Raw genomic sequence first — 25051 nt, forward strand, 5'->3', positions numbered from 1 at the left:
AAACAAATTCTACAAACTCCAGCACACGGAAATTTAAACCACAGGGTGGAAAATCCTACATTTTATCCAATAAAGCCACACAAACCACAGATATTTTTAAAACCCTGTGTGCCATGGCACCCACACGGTTTTCTGTGTTTCCCCCAGAGTGGTATGAGTCTTTTATTACAGAAAAGTAACAGAAATTACTTGGACTGGTATAAAGATCTGCCTGACAATTTCAGGGAATAATTGGCCCAAAAAACCCCTCTCTCACTAGGGCTACAAACTGTCCATATGCTCAGGACGGTATGTATTTGCACAACTTGTAATTTTTATTCTGAAGAACAGTGAATAATTTGACTCTGGATGAGGCTTGCATTTCCCAAGAGATAACTGACAAATTTGGTTTTCCTACCATGTTAAGTGAAACATAATTCTCTGCAGTTTTCTGCAGCTCACTTGTTGTATGACTAGCTTATAAAGGGTGCAAAGATCAGGAATTCTGTTGCATATCTCCAATACATAATCTCAAAAAAATACCACCAACCCAAACCCAACCAAACAAAAAAAGCAGAATCTGACTCCACACTTTTTCCCACAGTATCTCCTTCACTTCCTCCAGATGCCAACACACAGACAAATTATCTTGGTTTTGTAGAGGACACAGGTCACGGCAAGAAAAAGAGAACGGGAATTAAAACACACAACACAAATGTGGAAGATTAAAAAATCTTCCCCCTCCCCCTGCCCCCCCCAATGATACAATGATACTGTATTAGTATTAAGTTCTAACGTGTCCCTAGAAGCTAGACCTGGTGCCATGGAAGTGCTGTGGGAAGTTCTCCTCAAATTCTCCCTTCCTGCAAATGCAAGACATTCTCAATTACCCCACATATATCTGACCTCCTTTGCTACTTCTTTGTTCTCTTTCCCTAATCTCCCCAATTTTTCCATTCAGAATTTAAAACAATGCTCTGCTTGATACCACACTTATTGCCAGAGACAAAGCTTAAGTTTTTCTTTACTTTCTTGTAAAAGAATAATGCAGATGTTTTGAGATGGGTACAGGTAACTCATTGACTGCAGACAGTGGTTGCGCCAACTCACGGCTCTCATACACTGCATGTTAGCACTTCCAACCCTAGCTAAACCTTACATTTCTCTCTTCCACGGCCATTTCTTTAGGTTTTCAGTAAAGCTGCATGTGGTCAAACACTACTCATCTTCTCAGGGTTGATGCTGCACAAGGGCCATCATGTTGACAAAACTGCCTTCCTTGTACAGCTCATGAGATTATTTAACATTGTATAGTTCAATCTTATTTTAGTCCCCTACAAGCTAGTTAATAAAAATAAAAAAAAGGACATATTACTCTCCACTAGCCTTTCACAAGCCATCTAACAAGTCCACAGCAAGCAGTAAATCTATTTGCACAGATCCTACTGCAGAATCAGACCATAAATTAAGAGCTCGATGTCTAGGGGATAGTGCCTTAAACATCAGAAGTGAGCTTCCCAACGCTCATCTGCATTTTTGATCATAAACCATGTAAAAAGATTGCTTATTACTCACTTTAAAATACATCAGTGCAATCCACCATGTTAAATGATGGATACAGAACCTGACCATAAAACCCCCACAAACAACAAACAACCCAGCCTCCCCAACCCCAGACAACTCCCACCAACCCTCACTCAAGTCTGAAAATCTAGACTGTGTCTAAAAACCTCAGCCAAAACTCTGAAAGCAATATAATTTGTGTTGTTGAGAATTTATGCATGACTTGAACTGGTCCACCTGGAATAGAACTGAACAGGTCTGTATATAACTGTATAGATAATCATACAGCCCAAAATTCAATTTAGAAAAACAAAAGGGCCGTAAAGTAGAAATTTAAATTGTTACAGCACAGCATTAAATTTTAAAAGAAAAAAAATATATTAACTACATTGGACAAAGCTTCCTTAGGAATTTTCAATTAAGCATGACATACTTTCATTATACAACTGCAGGTTTTAGTCTATAGATGATCCATGATATAATTTTACTGTAGCACATGAATGCTCTGCAATGCAGTAGTTGCTACTGATCTTTTCTATTTGTGGGCTGCTTTATGGTTTATTTGAAGCAAGTTTATGCCCACGAGCCTACTACTGCACCATTACATTATATAGTACATCATCTATGTTTTCAGGCAATCTCATTTTAAAGGGTTGGTCTGACATGTAAGATGATCTGCCACTTTAACCCTAACAATTAGTAGCTCTGTTTGTATATGCTAAACAGATTTGTGCACACAGGCTTTCATACCTATTTTTTTCCTGACATGAAAAACCAAGGGAGAGAAAAAATAAAAGAAGATACAAAAACATCCTGAAAAAATAACTTTGTAATAAACAGAAGTTATGATAAAAATATATTTGTAATAAGCCCGTGCATCTGCTGCTGCAAACACTCATATTATTTTTAATACAGATAATCTAGAAATACATCAGCATGAGAATTGCAGGGCATAACTCCACCCATGCTGTATTTGACCAACACGAGTGTTCCGCTTGCCCAAGTTTCTGGTAACTATAATTTATTGGGCATACAAGTTCTAAGAAGAAACAGATCAGACTTTGTACTTGCCAATACAAGTTTTGATGGGTAGACTGAGAAAGCAAAACAAAGCCAACACTTACATACACTTCTCATATTTGACATTGGTATCCATGTAATTACCATGTAATGGAGGCAGGTAATTAGGCTGGTGCTGTCACGTATCCTTCCCCAACTGAACGCTTTGTATCAGCTCCACCGCCATTACAATGCATCAGTAGGATCATTCACGGGATTTTCACCACTGAAGAAGTCCTGCGGTTTTTAAGTATTTTTCTTCCTCTAACACTGCTTAGCTCTTGATGTTCCTGATACTGTTCTGAAGCTCAGGACTCTTCGGTGCTTGGCCTTCCACCAACATGACAAGCCCTTACCTTCCAAAATAGTGTTTCTGCAACAGGTGAGCAACCTCTACCCTCTGTAGACAGAACTCATGGTGGTTACAGGTACACGCCTGGGATCCCCCATGTAATTCTCTCAGCAGCAATCCCAGTCTAATATCTGATGCCACTCTATTTTCACGTCATAACAGAAAGAGCGGCTGAGAGCATCTTTTCTAACACATACGCTTGGAAGCTCCTGCAGCAATCAAAGAGACAGCTGCAACGAGCTGCCCCAAGTTAGGCATGCATTAAAAACGCTCCAGCACACATGTATTACTACTCCTCTGTTGAAAGTATTTCATGTTGTGCTAGAAGCATTAGAATATATGATATTCTAATATAGAATGGCATGATAAAATGCTAATTTAAAAATTAATAACTTCACCAAGCATGAAACTAAGCTAAAAATTTCAGGACCTGGATTCACTTCCCCTATCCTCCCTCATGCCCAAATGGATCTAATTAAAATTTTCTAACGAAACAACTTCTCACATGCTGAAGAGGGACTGGATCTCTGACACCGTCCGCTCCACCAAGGGTTCTGCACCACGAGCAGATGGCACCCCCCTAGCCACCCCACGCAGGATCAACAGGCTCCAGCTCTGCAGGACAGAGGGGAAGCCAGACACTGCCTGGGGCTCCAGGGTGGCCAAAGCAGGACAGCATCTCTCCCACACTCCCAAGGCTGCACGGAGGGAGGAAAAACCTGCATGTCCTGCCTAACTTGAAACACTGGACACCAGCATTGAAAAGTGATGAGCTCTCACAGGTAGGTGGCCAGAAGTGGTCAGGCTCTTGATGCCTACAGGACTGTCCTACCCATGCACTTTGACAATCAAGTCTTCAGCGTTTCAAATTGGGCAATTACTTAATTAGAAAATCAGATAATTAGCAGATGCTTTTGACCTTAATCTCTTTTTAACTTCACTCTTCATCTGCTAAATACAACCATAGTCCCACACCGCATAAAACTTAACACTTACGGGCTACTGAGGCACTACCGTAAGTACTACAGCAGTCGATATTTAAATTCATGCACGTATTTGAAAAGCAAGACAAAAAGCCTTGCCATAAACATAACAGAGGGAGACACGCAAAGAAAACAAAGGCAACTCAAAATACCAAGCAACTGCTTTTTAGGCAAAATCACCTTTTCCAAGTTCTGACTTGGGGGAGCTATGATCGAGCAATTAAAGGCTGCATCTTAATACTGCTACAATCCACAAGATTAAATATAGGCTTGAGAGACTACCCCAATTCTGACTTTCATGTTAAGTCTTTGACTTCCCACTCATAACACTTTTCTTTAACCATATGTCTTTACTGCATAAATCTACAAAAGACAGCATCAATTGTCAATGATCTGCTCAACACAACAAAGGATAATAATAACCATATTCAGGCTCAGACAAAAGTACCACTATTGAAAACATCACAAATCCAGCAAACATTGCACAGTTCACCAAAAAACATGGGATCATCTGAAACACTCTGGTTTTCCTGGAGTATTTTGCAAACTCATTTGCAGGCAAGGAAGTTGGTGTGAAGGCTTGTAAATGGAAAGGGAGGGCAAAGGAGGGGGAAAAAAGAATTAAAGAGTACTCACAGTAATCTAGGAGGGGGAAAAAAGAATTAAAGAGTACTCACAGTAATCTCAGATTCTCCACCTGTCCCTTGCAGCCCTCCCTGTCCCCATGCCACTTATTTTTTAACTGCTTTTGTCAGAGCGATGGTGATAATTCCTGCTCAGAGAACGGTCCATATATGTAGGGTATCTTTTTGTCAGAAATTAAACCCCAGAGGTAACCTTTATGAACTTATTTTCCAAAATATTTCCAATGTATTTTTTCCAGTAATGTGCCAATAAAATCCAAGTTTGCAAAACATTCAATCTTTAGATTGTAACAATGTATAGGAAGTCCAATGTCCCCCATCACTGTAGTGCATCTCCTCTGCTGCAAAACATCTGAATTCAGTAGTACCAACATACTTTTACTCTGAAACTTACAGAAACCTGCCAACACCTTAAATATTTATTGTTTATTCAGGCAGCAAACTTACCTGAGTTTTTGTTTGTGATATGCTTTTAACAAGAACATAAAAATGTTCTTGTCCTGGAGAAAAATTATTTCTACTCTTTGAAGCTTGCCATATTCTCATCAATTCTAGGGTATAATTTCAGCAGCAAAACAGAAAAGCACTGAAATCATTAAGTGAGATAACATCAGGCAAAGCAACATACCCTCTTCTTTTACAGATACAATTTATTTTGTACCATGCAATGTTTATTTCAAAATTTTACTAATCTCAAATCCTGAAACACAAATTAATAATCTCCAGCTTCTGTTATCGAGCAATCAAGTTAGACATTATCACTGTAATTAAAAGTGTTGGAACATTTCTGAAATTTGTTGTTCTGGCTGCTTCATTGTACTGCTCTTTTTTCTTTCCCCCAGGACTGATATCTAATTTGTAACATCAAAAATACCACTGTACAAACTGTGTTTCTTTGATCTCATTCTACGGTATTCTAAACTGCTCTATCATAAATGCCACTACGAAAAAATCCAACGAGTCAGGAAAAATAAGAGTGCTGGTCTATTTTATTTATTTCCTTTCCCAAAGAAATACTTTTTTGTCCTTAGTGTTCACTTACAAATCTGGTTTGTAAAGGTTGTGCAGCTGTCAGTGGTTGCTTGTGTTTCACAGGCAATAGGATGTTATCTTGCAGGCTTAGTATTATGTTTACGCAACAAGAATAGCCTCCTATTGAAATGACGGATATGCATATAAAAATACCAGTATTAGTGTACTGCCACATTAAAGAGATTCACTTCTTGATATCGATTCCAAACACAGACACAGTGCACGCTGTTCTCGCTCAACTTCATTTTCCTTTGTGCTTAAGGGAAAACTGCTTAAGCTTGTCCTCTGCAGCATCATTTCAGGCCCCAAATTCAGCCTTTAAGTGCAGACACCCCTGCTCAGCAGCACTCCCCCGAATTCACAGCGAGCCTCTCAGGGGTACCTTCACGGGAGGGCAGGATGCCACACTTCCCATGGGACAGTCCTGCACCCCCTCCCAGGGAGGCTGGCGGCTCTCCACAGGCCACCAACTCACAGTAATTTGGTTTCATGGCACTGGCATTCCCCTGGGCACTCGGAGGTCCTTCTCCCAAAACGCTTCCCTACCCTGCGGGGGAAGCCCTCCCTTTGGGCTCTGCAGGGCAGAGTGGTACCCGGTGGGTTTCTGTGCTCAGCAGAAATGCGCTTACACCAGAGGAGGGGAGAGGCACCAGGGCTGCTGTACACAGCAGGGTATCTGAAGGCTCTTATCTCTCAAAGTCACAGGACACGGTGATTTCAGATAAAGGTAAAATCTGTTTGGAAAGAGACTTAGCAACTCACTGCCTGATCTTAGTTTTCTGGTATTTCAGGCATAGGAATTTCTTCCACTTATGCAGAGCCCTATACGTCACTGCTTCATTACCTCTCCGTACCAGAGCCCATTCAGTAAAATGCCAACTTTCTTTCTGACAAGCTAAAGTGACCTTGAAAAGTTATCATCCTTCTTTACATTTCCTTATCCAAAAGCTAAGGATGACAATGTAAAAAAAAAAGCTCTATTAAGAGGGAGTAATAATTATAAAGGAGTATTAATCCCCATGTCTGGTTTTGTCCTGTGACCACCCACCAGAGCTGAGGCGCTGCTGCAGCCGGCCCAGGGCAACCAGTCACACTTGCGTGCCCATCACGCTCCGACCCAGCGGGCAGCATCTCCTGCAGGAGGCACCTCTTATCCCAGCTCCGCACTGAAAACCTTACACTCACTATTGCAGCAGGAAACCTGGTCTTGTGGTCATTAAACCTCTCCTGTACCTTGTAGGCAAGAACAGACATAAGGTGTGCTTTTGATATTTTTAAAAGTTCACTGTTCCTTGGGAGCACGAGACTAAATCTCTCTGATCACAAGTTAGATCCAGCACAACACTTGCAACAGCAGCAACCAAAATCCTACTTTCATTTACCTCCACCAAGACGCCTCCCCAGATGTTGCCACTGCTTGCAGCTTTTGTACTAGAGGAACACCTCTACAACAACTACTGCTTCTTCCAGGTGGAACCAAATAAACAGCAGTTTTGCAAGGTTTTGTTGCATAGAAAGGAACTAAAACCTCTCTGTACAAACTACTCGTGTTATAGCCACTGCTCTCTGCTTAGTTTCAAGAATAAAGCACAAGCTGCATGACTACCACACAGCCAACCTGCAAGGTGGTATCTGCAACTACTCATCACACATTAGTCACAATCTCCATTTCAGTTACTACAGAGGAGCAAGTATTGGGAAATAAAAGGGAATATTTTCACATTGTATGTCACAGAAAACGTTTCAGACCAGACAGCAAGCAGAAATAGCTATACCGGTATAACTCAACAGCCACCCTCAAAAAGGGGAACCAAGCATAAATGTAATTAAAAAACCCGACTAGTTCTTTACTTAAACTCCTTTTTTATTATTATTTTGTTAGCAAATAAATAGCCCCAGCGAAGCTTTGAAGTTAACACCTATAAACAAGGTGTGGGTGGAAAGCATTGCTCACACCTTGCCTGCCACTGTGGCTGCTGCTGCTGCCTGACAGGAGGCTGACTGCTTGGGCATCGATCCTGCCGTTCTGCAACCCACCACATCTGAACAGCTGCAGAAGTATTTAATATCAAAATTTATTATTTTACAAAGAAAGATACTATTTTAACCAATTCAGACAGCAGATCTACCATCAACCATTGCCACGTTTTCCTTCGCATGGGCACTATCAAAAGTAAGTTTCCACAAATGCTCCACAAAAAAATGCGGTAACTGTGAAATTAAACTGGCTTAATTGATGAAGAACTCTTGAAGAGCGTAACAGACTTCGGTATGTGTGACTACACATGTATTTTAAAACATTATAGTTAAGCTGCTTCCACAGAAAATAATACATGAAAATGAAGCCAGTTTCAATGACAATTTCAGTTGCTAATCCTGGCACTATTATACCTAAAATGGAAAAGTCCACTGGAAAAGAAGGAATTAGGTCTCATCTTTATTTAGGCTAAGCCATAAAGCAGGCTTCAGAACCAATTCACCTGCAAGCAAACACAAACACATAGACACAGTGTTATGGGATGATACAACTTCCCAGAGAAAAAACAATCACCAAACAGAACATGCTGGACAACACAGGCAGGCTAAGACCTTCTAAGATTTCACCTTGAACATATTTTACATAGAAGTCCTGCACAAAACTGAAGTGTCACAATTGCTACTGATAAATCATATGAAACCATCATGAATGCATGCATGGAATTTGCCTGCATGGGAAAAACATATGCCTTTTCATAGGGATACCTTTTCCTTCCTTCTCAAAGGATCCTGTAGGAAAACGCATACATTTCTTATGTGGAAGGTTTGCCAAATTTTCTAAACCCAAAAGAGATCATGTTTCTATCAAAGTTGCTTTAATACATCACACCTTGTATTATAAACAGATTACTCATCTGTTCTTTCCACAGATGGAGCCTCTGAAGCAAAAAAAAAATATTCCAGGTTTCTTTTCCTACTATTTGCTACAAAGCAACAGTTTTTAGGTACAGAAAAGATCCCTGCAAATAGCAAGGGAGACAGGACTGATCATGGATGTGTCTAGTATTAGAAATGATCAAGTACCACAAATACTTGATAGGGAAACAAGAATTAAATCTGGTGTGGACTAAGTAACAGCAGTGTCACAAGCCAGAATTAAGCTGCATTTTTTCCCGTTTTCCTCCTTCTTCCCCAAAAATCAAGTTATTAATTTATCAAGAACTGACATCAGTCAGTCTCCTCAGAAAGAGGAATCTTTATGTGCTAAAATACAGAAGTTCAAAAAGAGAAGGAGTATTTTGCTACAAATGCACACCAGCACCAATGCAACCGGGCAGCCTCTGCATTGCCACACAACCTGCCACACCAGCCATCGCTCCCTTGCACACCTTCCTCAAAGCTCTTCAGTACACTGGGCATCACTTCCAGCTTTTAAGAAGAGATCAGGAAGAGCAATGCTAGGTAAAGCCTGCCCGCAACCCATAGAAATAAAATTTACAGTTTCATACTAATACACTTCAAATTAATGAAGTGAAAAATGTATTGGAAAAAGCTATATATCATCGGTCTCCAGTGTCTGCAATTCGGTTCTCTTTTAAAAATCCTGGAAATTTCTCTAATTGTGTATCGTATCTGGGGGGGGGGGGAACAATCTAAAGCCAAAAAAATAATATTTATTCTGAAAGTAGCTATCATCTCAAACAACAGAATTACCCAGTTTATTCATCTAATGCTTATGCTTTAAGATTCATTCATTCTGCGCACACTTGTTAAGCATTAGCTATACTAATTCAGATATTTATACATATAAGAACCATCCAGAAGCATGCTATTTCTATATAATACTGGCAACCAAAATAACAGGATCCTTCATGCATGAAAAGGATCCCCCCTCCCCCTCAACAGAATACATCAATAACAAAATTGTTTTATACATTTTCAGCATCTTCTAACCTTTCCGATAATCTTATTTTATGAATTGTATTTTATCTTTAGTGTTAGCATGAAAGAATTAAAACCGAGCAAGTATGAGAATGTTCTTTGGGCTGTGACCCGGGGGACGGCCACCTAAACCACCAGGGAGTGAGCCCAAGAGGGAGTTAACAGTATCACAGCTTCCATGTGGTAACTACACAAGCACAGGCTCTTACTCAAGACTAAACACCAGGTTGTTTCACCTACTAATCTACATTTAGTAACTTACTGTGTCAACATGCTGTAAATTCCCACCTTCACTTAACCCTTTGCAACCCATGTGCAAGCCTGCACGCCAACTAGGTGTGGCCACCCCTTGCGACTTGCAGCTTACATAGCAAAAAGCCCTCGTACAAGAGCATGACACGAAACACAGCCGTCGAGAGAGCTGGGGAAGACCTCCCGGCGTCAACCCTCTAGCAGAGAGGACAAGTGACCCTTCTCCAGTAGCGCCACTGCTCTGGCATGGAGGGAGCACAGCCAGCAGCACAGCTTTGCCCCTGCCAAACCCCTGCCCAACACCCCCCAGGGCCACCCCACCACCGGCCACATAATGTAACCCCAATACAGAAATTGTACGTGGTCAGCACAAGCCACTCAGGAATAAAAAGCCACTTCCAGCTCTGATTTTTGCCCCTTTATCACCTAAGAAAACTAACTCCTAAAAACCTTACTGCTCAAGATACCATGCCACTAAAGCCACAGAGCAAAATGGGTAAAAGCAACGGTGGCAGCAGCATGCAAAAACCTGGAAGACCACCTCAGCTTCTCGTGGAAGGGAATGCTCCCTGTGATGCATTTCATAGGTATCATGAGAATACCGCAAGTCAGACCTCTGGTTTTAAATGCTTCCGAAGAGGAAACAAGGGCAAGCCCCAACTAATTAATGCATTTTTAGAGCGCACGAAGCACAAAAATGATGCTGGGAGAGAAAAGCAAAAGCAGAAGACATGACACCTAAATTCTATCTGTTTTTATGATACAGCAGAGCGTCTTCTCATCACACAATAAACCACTGTGACTAATGACTGTCATGTCTGGTCATTCCTTCTCCTTCCCTGTTCACAGGATGGGATCTGTAGGTCAGGCATGTTTTCTGTGTTTCTTTGCAAGTTCTGCTCTCAGAGCTGCTTTGGCTCACTGCAGAAGAGGCAGGCTGAAGAAGCACTTTAGTTCTGCATGCTGCAAAAGGGAGCTCTTCCAATGCTGCTGCTTTCCTGATTAGTTTTCTTATCCATGTGAAGCAGCAGCGTGACGCAGGGTTCATAAAGATACTTTCTTAGGTTTCATAATCTGGGCATCACTCAAAGTTTGAGAGCAAAGACTCAGTGCTGAGAAAGTGTGTGCAGTCTGAACCTTTTTATCTGACCTTTAACAAGTTTGCTGAGTCAACTGCACCTTTGATATTTCACTGGTTTTGATACGTCAGCAGCTTCCGAGCATGGCTTGCAGTTACTTCACCTTGCAATTGCCTTCTGCGACTGCTAAGAAAATGCTAACCATTATCATCCACAAGTCATCATTATCTCCTCAACCCCCTTTTGATGACTAATACATATTCCTAGACCTGTTAGAAGCAAGATGCCGAACAGGCAAAGCAGAAGAAACATTACCAAAAAACGTAACCACATTTTTAAAGGGTAAATATCAAGTTAAAGAAATCAAGTTTTTTCCATTGAGTCAGGGTAAGTATTAACCTTCTAAACAGTGTGAGATGCAAACTCCTATGGACACCTTTATGATAGTGGTAATTTGATGTTGTATCTACATAGCACTTCTGCTACAGGACAATACTGCAGGTATTTAGTCACATGCTACAGATTAATAAAGCAGTTATTTAGCAAAGTATGTACCTGATGCACTATTTTGGTTTCTCAGTCAAGACAGACATTGGAAGATTTTTAACGAGCTGAGTACGTGCAAACATCTACAGTGGGCGACATGCAGAGTCAAACAGTGTGTGTGACCTGGCAGGGGGATCCCCACAGCTCTGCACGACTGGCACTGCACCGGTCTGTACTGTGTGTGCACCGCTGTGTCACACCAGCCACGTCCCTTCCCTCAGTTACCTGGACAGGGGGTAGCATCTGAAGAGGAAATAGCACTCTGACAATAAATTTAATGTAATGAAGCCTGGAAACATCAGACAAGAATCCTAGCTGAAGATGTCAAACTGGTGTGGAAAATTATGCCAGCAAAAAGTGGTGGCTGTCATAATTCCATTCTATAAAGTACAGCATAATAAGCAAAGAAGCACACAAAAGGAGAGTAATTCCCCATCCATTGCTACATTTGGAAAGCTCCATTTCCAGCCATTTAAGCCCATCAATTACAAGCATGAATGATCACGTCTGCAAAAATGCAACCATTTGCATTCTTTTCTTGGTGACTACTGCTCTTCCTGGCAGGGACCAGTTTGCCCTTCTTTCAGGGGACCAATAGGAAGCAGAGAATTTCCCCCAAAATAAAGCCCAAAGCATTTGGACTACCGCAACCTTGGGGAGAAGGAGCTCCAGGTCTTACAGAATAGCTGGGTTGCATGTCATTATTTCTAGAGAATAAAACACTCTGCCTCCTTCAGCCAGGAAACTCACTGTGGTTCTTTAAGTGTGCTCCTATCAAATGTTGGGGTTTTTTTTCTGGAAAACAGGAAAGCAAGTTCAGAGAAGCTACTAACAGATTTCTAGCCCAAGACTGTGGACAATACTATTCTAATATAGTTTTTAATCCTTTAAACCTCCTCACTGATATAACTTCCCGATAGCAAAAATGCTTAAATGAGTTTTGGGCCTATTAGCAAGCCTGACCCTCATCCCCCAGTGCAAATGGCTGCTCACTGAACTCTGGATTCATACTCGTGGTATGACAAAAGCCTTTCCCCTGGGTCCTGCCAGTTGGAATTCTTGTACTAGGTAAGCCGTGTAGGTTCATAAGGCAGGCTGCTGGGAATTCACCCTCCTTTGTAAAAATGTGTCAGCTGAAGGCAGGAGAACTCACTCTGAGTCTGATAGTTTGGGAGATGTTAAGTAATCAGTCTGTGTTGTCATTTCCAAGTACACATTACAAATAATTTAAACTAGTTTTAAAACAACTAGCTATGACAGCACTGACTCTCACATAGTTAAATTGCGTGTCAAATGCACCAAAATCCACAGCGAGTTAAATTTTCAATCAAACACTGAATATTGTAACATTCTAGGTGAATCAACTAAGAGGATACAGACTTTTTCAGACTTTTTTTTGGTTGTTTTTTTTAATAAGTATTAAGATAGTGATATGGAGTTTTGTATTTATCATCATTATTACTGGTAGCACCTAGAGTAAGGCTAGCTGAAAAGTTTTCAATGCAATTACAACAAAAGCTGTCTTGTTTAGACAGGCTTCACTGCATCAACACAAATGTTGTAGTTGTGGCAGTGCAAGACAAGAAACAAACTGTTTAGCAAGATGTAATCCCCTGAAATAGGCTGCTACTTGGTTTATTTAACTGGTCCCCATCCAGTACCTAACTATTTTAGGTAGAATATCAAGCTGCAAGTAGGACTTCTATGTCAAATTTGTCTATTTTTGCCTACGTCATAGGCACTAGAAAGAAAAATGCCCTTGTGACATCTAAATACTTAAACCAAAGTTCCTTACATAAGATACTAACTCAAAGTAAGTACTTCTCTGCAAGCGCGCAGGCAGGGAAGCGAGGCAGCAGGAACAGCACCATGCACCAGGCATGTCGCTCCCTGCCAGCGAGGCAGAGAACAAAGCTTCTGCTGGCCGAGCTGCCCTCCATGGCACGGTGAGAGCCCCTGGTGCGCAGCACCAAGCCTGAGGAGGGCTTGGTCTCACCCCTGTAGAAACCCTGCAGGGCCACCGCAAGATGACCACCACCTTTACCATCAACACCTCCAGCAACTAGCAAATCCCCACTGTGAAACACCCCCCAAGAAAACTCTCTACTAATCTTAACATTAAAGATAAATGCATACAAATCAATCTAAGATTCTGCAAGCAATAATGCCTACAAATCTGAGGACATTGGTGTTGGGTTTTTTTTCCATTTATAAATTCTGTTTACAATGTCGTGTCGTTGGAAGCAAACATTTAATCAAGAAGCGTGCCAAACTGAAGTTTTGTTTACAGGTAAATATTTTCCTTGGTCAAATTGAAATTTTCTATCCTGATCTGTATCACTTAAGCTAAATTCTACCCCAGGTTTAATTTGATACCTAAGATTTTCCTGAAGGGATGTGTTATGACATAAGCCCTTGTCTTAGCTTTAGTTATAACCAGCTAATTAAATACAAGTAGGAAAAAAAAAGAAGGCATCCCTACTGACATCAAACAAGCTTTTTTAAAAATCTAATTAAGTTGCCCATCAGCACTGATATCCCATATGTTAAAAGGGAGTACTAGTTCCTCCACTACAGAATTAGAATTTATTTTTAGCTTTGGCAAGAACTGAGCAACTGGATGTATGTACAATGATACCTGTGCACAAAACAAATCAAAATTAAAGAGAAGGTAGAGAAGTTCTATAGAAAAGGATATCACTATAGGACACTTACTAAAAAAAAATTAAGTTGTCCCCCAACACCTCACCTGAAATACCATACTGTTAGTACAAAGCCTTAATCTTCTAATAAAGCGAGAACAAGCATGTATGGCCAAAAAGTTTTACAAAAATAAACTCTTTCTACAGCTTAATCTCAGGCTTTTTCCTGCTGATTACCACTGCAAAAGTTGCTGAAGGCCCTCAAGGCAAGGAGCTCTCAAGGATGAGGTTAGAAATTTCGTATGAACAAAGCACTTGTTGATTCTCCATCATACGAGCTTCTTATCACTGTGAGTTTACTTGCAAGTAAACACACATTGCTCAGCAAACTTTATATAAAGGTATATTAGGTCTAATAACATAAGCAGGAATCAAGCTTTAAATCAGCAGAACACATTACACTGCTAAGACTATCCATAGTCACATTTTCTTTTAATTATAAATGCTGTCTTTAAGTCTTATTCAGCAAAACCCTCAGTTCTACACCAAGATTTTAGTCAAAATTATTTTCTAAAATGCAGAAAAAAATTAAAGCAGAACATACGCATGAGGAAAGAATGTATTCCGTGCACCTTGTTTTGCTGGATTACTAGACAAATCTCAAAGGTAAGTCCGTCACGTCATGCTATCTTCCAAAATCCAAGATGCCTCAAGCTCAAGTCTGAGAGGCTGCTATTTTTTATAGACGATCAGACACTCTTGCTAAAAGCCACTGAAGACAACAGATACGTCTTAACACAAGCCTGTACTCATCAGTAACAAAGTCGCAACTTGTAGCTATAAAAATTGTTGCTCTTGCGAATTTTGTTCTGAAGATAATCAGCTGAACATTAGCCCTTCTTTTTTAAAGTAAAAATCCTTGCAAGCCTGCAAAAGACTGTATGAAGTGCTTGTAATTTTAAAATATTCAATCTACCCTCCCTGTTTCCCGAGGGTTGCAACATCTTGAATTCTAAACCGAATGCTTTGAATTCTGACGCAGATAAAGCACGGCACATTGCTCACTTTAAGGAAGTACATTGCGGCAAAGTCACTCCTTTCTGCCACTAAACACACATAAAAATCTCTGTGTTAAATACCTCCCCTTGATTTTGTTTTTTTGCTGTTGTTTTTTGTTTGGAGTTTTTTAAGCCAGCTTTCCTACTGCCCATGCCGGTTTAGGGCAGAAGGCACACTTCTCTGTGCAGGATGTTGTGCTTTTTACCAAACCCGCACGCCGTGCATCAGCAAACAAAGAATCGCTGTTCTGCGATTTCATTCGCAGGAACAACTTCCCCACCGCACACAGGAGCCATCCGCTTCATCTGGGATGAGATTTGTCGGTGGGGGCTATTGGTTCGTTGGTCTTTTTAAGACTTCACTCACAATACTTTTGGTTGATGCAGCTAGAATGCTGCTATTCATTACCTGACTTGCACTCGGGAGAGGCTAGGTTAATAGCAGCCGTTTAAAGAAAGAAAATGTCTTTAAGTATTTCAATTTTAGTACAAGTAAAGCGGGGAGGGGAGGTCGTAGCTCCGCAGGTCAAGCGCCCGGGCTGAGCCCACCGAGCCGCCCCGTCGGAGTCGCCGATGAACGACCCTCTGCTGCCGCCTGACGGGCCGGGGCTTCCCCGCGCTCCGCCCTGCCTAAACCCGGGGGGTCAAAGCGAAAGCCTGGGCACCAGCAGCGGCTCTCGTCCCCAGGGCTGCCAAGGGGGCTCTCGCACAGCCCCCCCGCCCCGGGCCGGGGACCCCCCCCCACGCTGCCGAGGAGGCACGGAGCGCCCACGGGAGCCGCCACGCCGGGGGCCGCCTGCCCTGCCAGCGTTCGCTTAGCATCGTCACCTTCCAGTCGTTTTCTCTGCTGTCCGCATACATCAACATCATATTGAATTTTTTTTTAATTAATTTTCTCAAGGTTAGGATGTTGCGGGGCAGCGAGCCGCCTCAGCCCGAGTACGCACACCTTGCCTGCCGCCGCTGCGGGCGGCAACATTCACTTAAACCACACAGATAGATATTTACCCCGGTATTTACTTTACGGATCTCCCTCTCCCCGCTGCAGGGAAGGGGGCCGCTGAACGCAGGGCGCCGGAGGGCACCTCCGGGGACCCCCCATGCGCGCTGCGCGGCGGCCGCCGGCACCTTACCCGTGCAGAAGCTGACGAGCGCCGAGGGGTCGCAGGCTGCGGCCAGGCAGGGCAGGCTGCCGTCCTTGCTGCCGTCCATGCCCGCCCCCGCCGCCCTCCCGGCCGGCCTCAGGGCGAGCCCCCGCGCCCCGGACGGGCCGGCATGCCGCGGGCTCCCAGCGGCTCCTCCCAGGCCACAGAGCGGGGCGGGAGGCGGCCGGTCCCCGCTGCCTCTGCCTCCCCGCAGCCCCGGGCAGAGCGAGCGGCTCCGGGGGTGGGACGGGGACCGACCGCGGCGGCCGCCACAGGGAGTGGCCAGCCCTCAGACGTCAGCCGCCCCTCCAGCGCCGCCGCGACACGGCCCCGCCGCCGTGGCTGAGGGGGAGCGGAGCTCCCCGGCCCGCTCCCCAGCGGGAAACCGGCGGCTGCTCCCGCACGGCCCGGCTCCCGCACCGCACCGCCAGGCTCGCCCTCCCCGCCCTCCCGCACCGCCAGGCTCCCCCCCGCCCCGTCCCCCAGCTCCCGCACTCCCCGTCGGAAGCCACCAGCCACCAGCCTGCGCCCGCGCTGAGCGCGAAAAGCCGCCACAAGCGACGAACGAAAAGGACTTGTCTGTACGGGGCAGGCCGGGACAAAGCGCCCCCGGGCCCGTCCGTGTGCCCGACGCCCACCGACCCCTCGGCGGGCCAGGCCCGACGTGAGAAGTTCACGGGGGGGGGGGGGGAAGCAAAAGGGGAGGCTGGCCCCGTAGCATTGCATCTGAATATTTTTCATATGACATCTTTCGAGCAAGCCATGACATCACTGGCAACACACTCACAACCCATTCTATTAAAACCAAACAAAACACGGCAGCTTAAAAGCAGCAGATTTGCAAAGCGAGGGTTCTGCTCACCACACGGGCACGCGCAGCACACACGTTACCGTCTGCTTCGCACCATCACGACTCTGTCTGCCTTGCCTTGCAAGACGAAGCACAGCCAGATGAGAACTAATGAATGCAACATGTGTTCATTCTTTTGGTAGCCCTGCCTGAAGCCAATTGGCAGAATGACTACAGCAAGATAAATGTCAAAACAAAACTATTTGTGAATATGTACTGCATAGATTTTGCTTCTTCTATCATACTTCAAATAGTTTATTATCTTCAAGCTTTGCAAGCGTATTAAATGACTCTGGATTGAAGTTTTGATTTCCAGACAACAGTGGGATAGTAAAAAAAAACAAACAAAAAAAACCCCAACCAACCCCACACACACATCCCACACAGAGGGCAAATCCATGCCTCCATTTGAAAAATGAGGGCAGCCCTTTCTGACACATCACAAAGACTTGATAAGAAGGTTCATAACACCACATGCAGTTAAGACAGCACACAATGGGTTTTGTGTGTTTTCCCCAGAATTACCAGCCTATTGTGATTTCAGGAGTATCTTCCTTTACCGGCAGTCCCTGACATGCTGGAGGAATCGACCTCTGCAGTGATTTTTTTTTTTTTTAAAAAAAAAAAAAAAAAAAAAGAGCAGGCAGTCAGCTGGAGCCAGCTTTGCAGTATGAGGCCTGCCAGCCAACTACCATGGTTAATAAAAGGAAGGGACTGAGAAACTGAATGGTGCAAGATGATAAAGGGTAAAACGAAAGGGCACACAATTAAGGAAAGGGCCCTAATGAAACCATGCGCCTCAACACGCAGCCATGGCACTAGGATTGACCAAGAACTCATGCTTCCAACTTGTCCCTGCCACTACCTTGCATCACATCATCAGATTAAACAATCTTCATTGCAAGGAGAAACACAGAGTCTTATCTTCGGTGGGTTGGGCACACAGGATTGTTTCACATGCACAGACATACTATTTGGTATCCCTTCAAATTCAACATCCTTCCTAACACAACTATGAAGTCTTGAAAGAAAATGTGGGCAAAAATCTGCCATGAGGCCAAACATACATTGTACATGTTGGTAAAGACCAGCACAGAGCGCAAAGAGGCTTGATTTGCAATTTTAAGTGGCCGTTAGTGCTCCCAACAATGACAGATTACATAGAACTGGCAAGAAGCATCATTTTTTTAAATACCATGTATTTAAAAAAAGATTGGGATCCCCTACTGGACTAAAAAGATATGAAATACTGGTATTTCCAGGTACCTATGGCCCTAATTTTTAGCTCTAAAAACTACGGATTTCCTCAGCGTGGGGCGGGGGGAATGTTGCACTAGGGCAGTATTTTAAACAGAGCTTAATGCCTGCTGAGGCAGAAGGAACTAAAGCAAATGTTAGAGCACCTTCAGAGCGATCCTCTGAATGTCAGCGTTTGAAGTAAGATTTCAGATGGTGCACTGTATACAATTCACCCTGAAAACAGAAGAAGCAATCTCAATCCACCCATCACCTGTTCCCTGCTGGACTGAGGACTTGGATCAAAATTTCTTCATTTGCCTTTAGATGTCTCATGAAAGCCTTAGCTCTTCATTAGGATTTTGCACTCCTCTAGCTCTGGCCCATACCTATCCTTCTAAGTAATCTATCTTCAACAGCTGTCTACCCTAACCTTTGCAGGCTTAAATACCATCTCAAGCTCCTCTTCCCTGCTGTTATTTAACATGAATGGTGGGGGGTGAGGAGACACTCTTTTTAGATATTTTAAGGTAGGCACAAACGATGAAAGAATTACTTAAAATATGGCATAGACCAAAATGAAACACATATGACATAGGAAAGTAACCTTTGCCTAGAAAAAAAACTCTCAGGATATTAGAGGTGCAAAGTACCGTGTTACACCATGAAGAAACCACCCTTTTCAATCTGACAGAATAAAGCCAAAGATCAGTAACACAGCTCTGCACATTGCGCAAGTACAGAGCCGTTTGTTTGTCCTCAACATACAGCTATTTAGGAACATTATTACACAGTTCTGGTAAGAATAGCGGATGTCTCAAAGACCGCGGCAGCATGTCAGATTATAAACCTAAATCATTTTAGACACGCTTCAGGCTTTCACGCACCGAAAACCACTCCAACCCACCTGTTCTTCAGAGGTGGGAGCAAACTGTTCCTCCAGCTTTTGAAGAGAGACATAGGAGGGCACGAACTCTTTGGAGTCATCACTTTGACATAAGGAGGAGGAAGAAGCAGGTCCCCTGCCCCATAACCCAACCACTGCCTTCCAGTGACCCAGAGCCAGCTAAGGAAGCTGGGTGGGTGTGTATATGTGTGTGTGTGTGTGTGTGTGGCACCAAAGCCACCACAGCCCCAGCCACACAGACTGCAGAACAGACACCTTTAGTAATTAAAAAGAGGAAGATTATTTACTGAGTTTCCTTGGCAGTTACTAAGAAAACATCTGCAGTTAACACGAAATGTGGAAACCGGTTTTCACAGAACCAGGGTCTCTTCATGTCCTTCAACTTCAGGATCCAAGAGCTGCTGCACGAGGCAATCTCATTGTTATCTTCCCTCCAAAGGATTACTGGGAACTCCCCCTACCCACCTTTCCTTCAGAAAACCTGTAGCAGCAACTGTACCTAAACAATATGAAGTGATAACTACTGAGACCAGTTCAATGACTGTCTTGCTGTTGAACTGCAAGAGGGCAGCACTAGTTAATTTTGTTTCTTCATATGTATACGAAGAAATCAATCGTGTTTCCACTGGCAAACAATCCTTCAATTATTTTGCTTTTTCCTTCCTGAAAAGGAGCTGCAGCAATGTTTCAGTTGGCAATTAACCCCATCACTGTTCAGCAGCTGCATGCATCTCTGTTCCAGTATTACCTTCACCCCATGGAAAAGAGAGAATAACAATGATTTCTTTAATAATTACCCAATTCCTAAAGATTTGAAGCCTTCTATTCCTTTTTCCTTAGAAAGGAGGAAAAAAAATTCCTTTCTGAAACCAGACTGTTTAAAACCACATCTAATCTGCACTCACCTAACTAGTGCAACAGATCAGAACCATCTCATCAGATGAGCCAAAAGTAAATTAAGCAGTTTTAAAATACACGCTTTGGTCAAGAACGTTCATTGCGTCAGGCCTGCTCCCAGCCAGACTTGCCAGGTGTACCGAGGTTAGTGAAGGACAAGGACAGCCCTGCAGGATCCAGTGCTCCCATTAACACCCGTGGGATGCAGCAGACTCTGCTCACTCCTCCTCTTCACTCCAGGTGCTGGCACTGTAATAAAACCTATTAAAGTCCCCTTCTCTGAAGCATTAATACCAAGAGTGACGGAAGGCAGGACCTTTGGCTATGATTAAGGTCACTTATAGTTGGCATATGGCAGCGCTACTGCTAAAATAAGCATCCCTGCCCTTCTCCCGCATCCCTCCCATCCTCATCCTGCTCCTGGCACTGGCACAACAGCTCGCGGGGCTGCACAGGGAAGCACACTGGGAAACTGAACAGCATGCAAACTAACGCGAACCAAGCACCAAAACAAGAAAACTCACCCGGCCAGTCATATGGCATATGGCACAATGAACCCTGTTGCAGCAGCAGGGAGGTGGCAGCACCCTTTGGAAAGAGCAGTGGGAACTGAGCCTGTCAACAGCAGCTCTGCCTGTGGATGACTTAAGGTGATTGGGAAACAGCTGCAGTTGTAAAGCATGTTTCATTGCCAGAAAACTGAGTGAAACAAGAACTGACACAGAAGAGAGTGAAATTCCCGAGGGAGCAGTGCCAGGGCAGGACATGGCGGGCAGCACAGAGTGGTGCCAGAGACCATTCCCTTGTCACCCCCTCCCAGACTCTAAACTGAGCTTCATCCTACAGGCATTTTTCTCAAACAGAGAGCATGCAGAAAACATGAGAAACAGGTGTACCCAGGTCTTAAAAGTTGTCCCGAGGCTGTTCTCCACAACTCAGCCATACCCACGTCCACGCGGTCAACTTAATCCATGTGGATTAAGCTGGTCTGTCTCAATCTAGATGGCTAGGAACACCTTTCAGCTTCCACACTCTGCAAATGTCAGCAGAACCCAAATCTTCCACCTGAGAGGTGGGGTCATCATCTCCATTTGTGACCACGCAGCATAAACATAATTTCTCTGATTTAAATATCATCTAGTACACGCAAATGTGATATAGCCTCAGATCTTCAACTATTACAACAATTCAGAGTTTGACCTTATTAAAAGATCGTTTGCAGCCACACAGTTCTGTCATACTATCCCAGGAAAGGGATCTGAATCGGGAAAGTATTTTTCTCCCCAAAACCACACTGCCTAACTCGAAAAAGAAAACCCCCACACAATACAAAGCCCTCCAAACGCACACACGTATTTTAAGAATAACCACCTGAATATCTGTTTTTGTCAGGTGGGTTTTCTACTGCATCAGCTGCACAACACGACGGAGATGGAAGCAGACCGATGTAGAGGGTAGGACGGGTGGCAACATTTTAAGGCTGGTATTTCACTGAGCATAACCTCAAACCACAGCTGTAGCATGCCTTCCGCTGCCTGCTTGGAGCACTTGCACAGCAGGCTGCTTGCAGCTGCTTTCCTGCCTACCCATCAAGCGCAATGCAGAACCAGCCAGCAAACAAGATGAAAACACATCAAGTCTAAAACACAGCCATGAAAAGCTTTCTCCCACAAATTTTAATTTGGCTTTATGCTCCAGACTACAGCCCAGAACATGGATTCTATATGGTAGCCCATGAAAACGTGCAACCTTGCCCCTGGGGAAAGGAAGAGTCTAAAGAGCAGCATCCTCCTTGAGAGGCGCAGTCTGTATTTTTGCAGAGATAATCACAGTTTCGTCTCTGGTCAGGAACCTATGCTGATTTAATGACACAAGTTCTACACAAGTGATTTTTAAAACTACAGGTAAATCATACAAGGCTGTTAAATATGAAGCATTTATGCTTCCTGAAAGTATTCAGCAAAAGTTTAATTCTTCATAAAGACAACTAACTGGTAGCCTTAGTCAAACCAAAGCTATGGTTATGGACTAGCTATAGTTAAGTGACCACTGTCCGACCATTTAGCTCATGCCAACAGAAAGGAAAACATTGCTTTTGCCACACAGAAGTGGGGAAACAGCGGTGGACAGGCCAACTGCAAAAGTGTTTTCTAACACAGCATTTTCAAAATTAAGTATCTACTTCTATAAATGCTTAAATGTTTTTCTTCCATATCAAAACATCTCCAAATGTTGGCTGTTTCCACTAACATTGCTGCAATGCAGTTTATTTTTCACTACTTTTGAAGTGTAAAAAAAACAACAGGATTTGAAAGAGCCCACTATTTATGACAGACACCAGACATTTACTATCCACTTAGAGATGGTGAGGAAGTAGAAAAGCCTTTATGAAAACACTACCGACAAAAAGGGCAATCCTTCACACAAAACTAAATCTTACTGAGGACATCCACCACAAGATTTGCAGATGACACTGAGGGCTTGCACAGCAGGTGACGGGCTCAGCACCACGCTGGGATGGCACAATCCTTGTTGTGCATAGAAAGCCACCCTTTGGGCAGCAGATAGCGATGGGAAATGCATCCCGGGGTGGCTCAGACATAAGCATGCATCTTCATATGGCACGTAAATGAGGAACAAAAGCCACAGATGCTAGTCTGGCTTAATCTAGATGGCTAGGAACACCTTTCAGCTTCCACACTCTGCATATGTCAGCAGAACCCAAATCTTCCACCTGAGGGGTGGGGTCATCATCTCCATTTGTGGCCATGCAGCATAAACACAATATCTCTGATTTAAATATCATCTAGTACATGCAAATGTGAGGTAGTCTCAGATCTTCAACTATTACAATTCAGAGTTTGACCTTATGAGAAGATCACTTGCAGCCACAGTTTTGACATATTATGTATAACAGCTGTACAGTCCATAAATTAATTACCCTTCTGATGGCACAGACTACTACACAAATCGGTTTAAAAGGAATCTGTACAGGCAGCTTTATATCCATGTCATTCCTTTGAATTTAGCTGACAGCAGATTTGGTACTCTCAGTAAAATGGGTCACAATAATAAACATCATGATTTATTTACAAATACAGGATTGAACTGTTGTGAAATCCTCAGGCAGGGCTTATGACAATGCTGCTGGAAGAACATAAGAGATATACACGTATTTTTTTTAAAAAGGCAAATATGGAAACTCCCGGTTTCTTCTCTTGTTTTTCAGTAGTACTCTCAGTATTGTATTTCAGCTGTATTTTAAAACTTGGTGAATATACAATGGGAAGAACAAGCCACACTAATTCCATTAATTGTTTGATAAAAAAAATTGTCAATAGAAGGAACCAGCTTGGTTCATAACACAGGCGTCAAGAGATCTTTCAACTAAGTCAACAAATAAAATCTGCCAGACTAGAAGTGAGGCTTACTTGAAAGTCCGAATAATAAAATTAAGTATTGATTTCCAATTTATTCTTTCTGCAGGATTGTTGCAAACCCTGCTACAATGATGCAAACATTACCTTTGTGTGCAAACCCTGCTACAAAAACCTGCCCTAGCTGATACCTTTGACAGCCTCTCTGGAGAAAAGCCAAGAGGACAGTAAGAGACAACAAACAACCCACCACTTCAGTTGTAGCTTTTTCACAGGTCAAGACAAGGGGTCAGCTTTTGACTACAGAACTGTGTGGTGGTGTTGCCAAAAAACCATTCTACAGCTCAGGGAGAATAATTTCTTCCTCTGGATCATCAATCCTGTTATCACAGCTAAAGGCCCGAGCAAAGAACAAAAAGGCTAATTAGAGAGAAGGAGGAGAGGGGGACCTGAGGGTGCCAGGGGTCTGGCTGAGCAGAGGGGCTGCGCGACAGTGCTGTACGCGAGGACCCACCATGCCATGGGGGAAAAACACCACACATGGAAAATGGGGATGGTCCTTGGTGGCTTTAAGAAACACAGTTTTATTTTTCAGGAATCCAGCTTACCAAAGCTTCAGAGCCCTACTAAAGGTCAGAAGCGGCAGGAATTTGATGGTATCATATATGTAAGAGGCGTTTTCATACACTGCAACACCACCAGCCTGAGGGGCTGGGGATCATTACAGCAGTGTGTGATCAAGCTCTCTACGCCCTTACTTCACCACAAGAAGCTTCTGTACTCCAGACATACCTAGCCATCTTCAGTAAGAGCCGGAAAACAAGAGAAGAACCCAAAACATATTGAAGTCATGACTTCAACAGCCTCAAATGAAGAGTTTACCTATCTGTTCCTTGACAAGGATGAATGTCCATGATCTAAGTGAATAAAATACCAGGGATGGTGGGACTACAAGGAAAAGCAACTTCTTCACTAGCAGAAGAGACAACAGTACTGACTGTACTAAGCTCCTCAGGCATTAGGATAAGGAACAATCTGTATACTTGCATAGGAAGCGAATGGAAAGAATGAAAACTATTTCCCCACCTCCACCTTTTTTCTGAAACACAGACTACGGCCACGTTTGTATTTTTCTTAATACCAGAAGGTATCCCCAATCCATTAAGTCAGTAGGTTTCATGTAACTAACTGCTTACGTGCAAGTTTGCACGATCAAGACAGATACAACCACAATTGCACCATAGGATTTTTAGATAGCAACTTGACAAACACCTTTACACATTGCTTTTTTTAACCCAGATTTTGCAGATGCTTTTTGTGTGTCTTTCTTTATAACACAAAGTTCTAACCTACAGACAACCTGAACATAAAACTTATTAGAATTACATATTCCCTATGAAATGGGCTGTAAACACTTTTTCTCATATCAACTTGTATGATGCTTAAAGCACTCCACAAAGCCAAAAGGATTACAGAATTGTAAATGCACATGGCTACACAGCTTTTAAATTATGGCCGTAATAAAGCATCGC

The 25051-nt window shown here is 43.2% G+C and overlaps 1 protein-coding gene across 7 annotated transcripts in view; it reads right to left on the reverse strand.

Annotated features, from left to right (window-relative positions):
• Positions 1-25051, reverse strand: part of EML4 (EMAP like 4) — a 163030-nt gene that overhangs the window by 78508 nt on the left and 59471 nt on the right. Inside the window, exon 1 of one of the 7 annotated variants that reach the window (XM_055816125.1) lies at positions 16241-16465. The exons of the other annotated variants lie outside the window; for them this stretch is intronic. Coding sequence (XP_055672100.1) covers positions 16241-16319 — 79 coding nt within the window. The 5' untranslated portion in view covers positions 16320-16465. Of the gene's footprint in view, positions 1-16240; positions 16466-25051 lie in introns of those variants that run through there. 7 annotated transcript variants of the gene reach the window in all.

The sequence above is a fragment of the Falco peregrinus genome, chromosome 11 (genome assembly GCF_023634155.1).
Source record: "Falco peregrinus isolate bFalPer1 chromosome 11, bFalPer1.pri, whole genome shotgun sequence".
Classification (NCBI taxonomy): domain Eukaryota; kingdom Metazoa; phylum Chordata; class Aves; order Falconiformes; family Falconidae; genus Falco; species Falco peregrinus.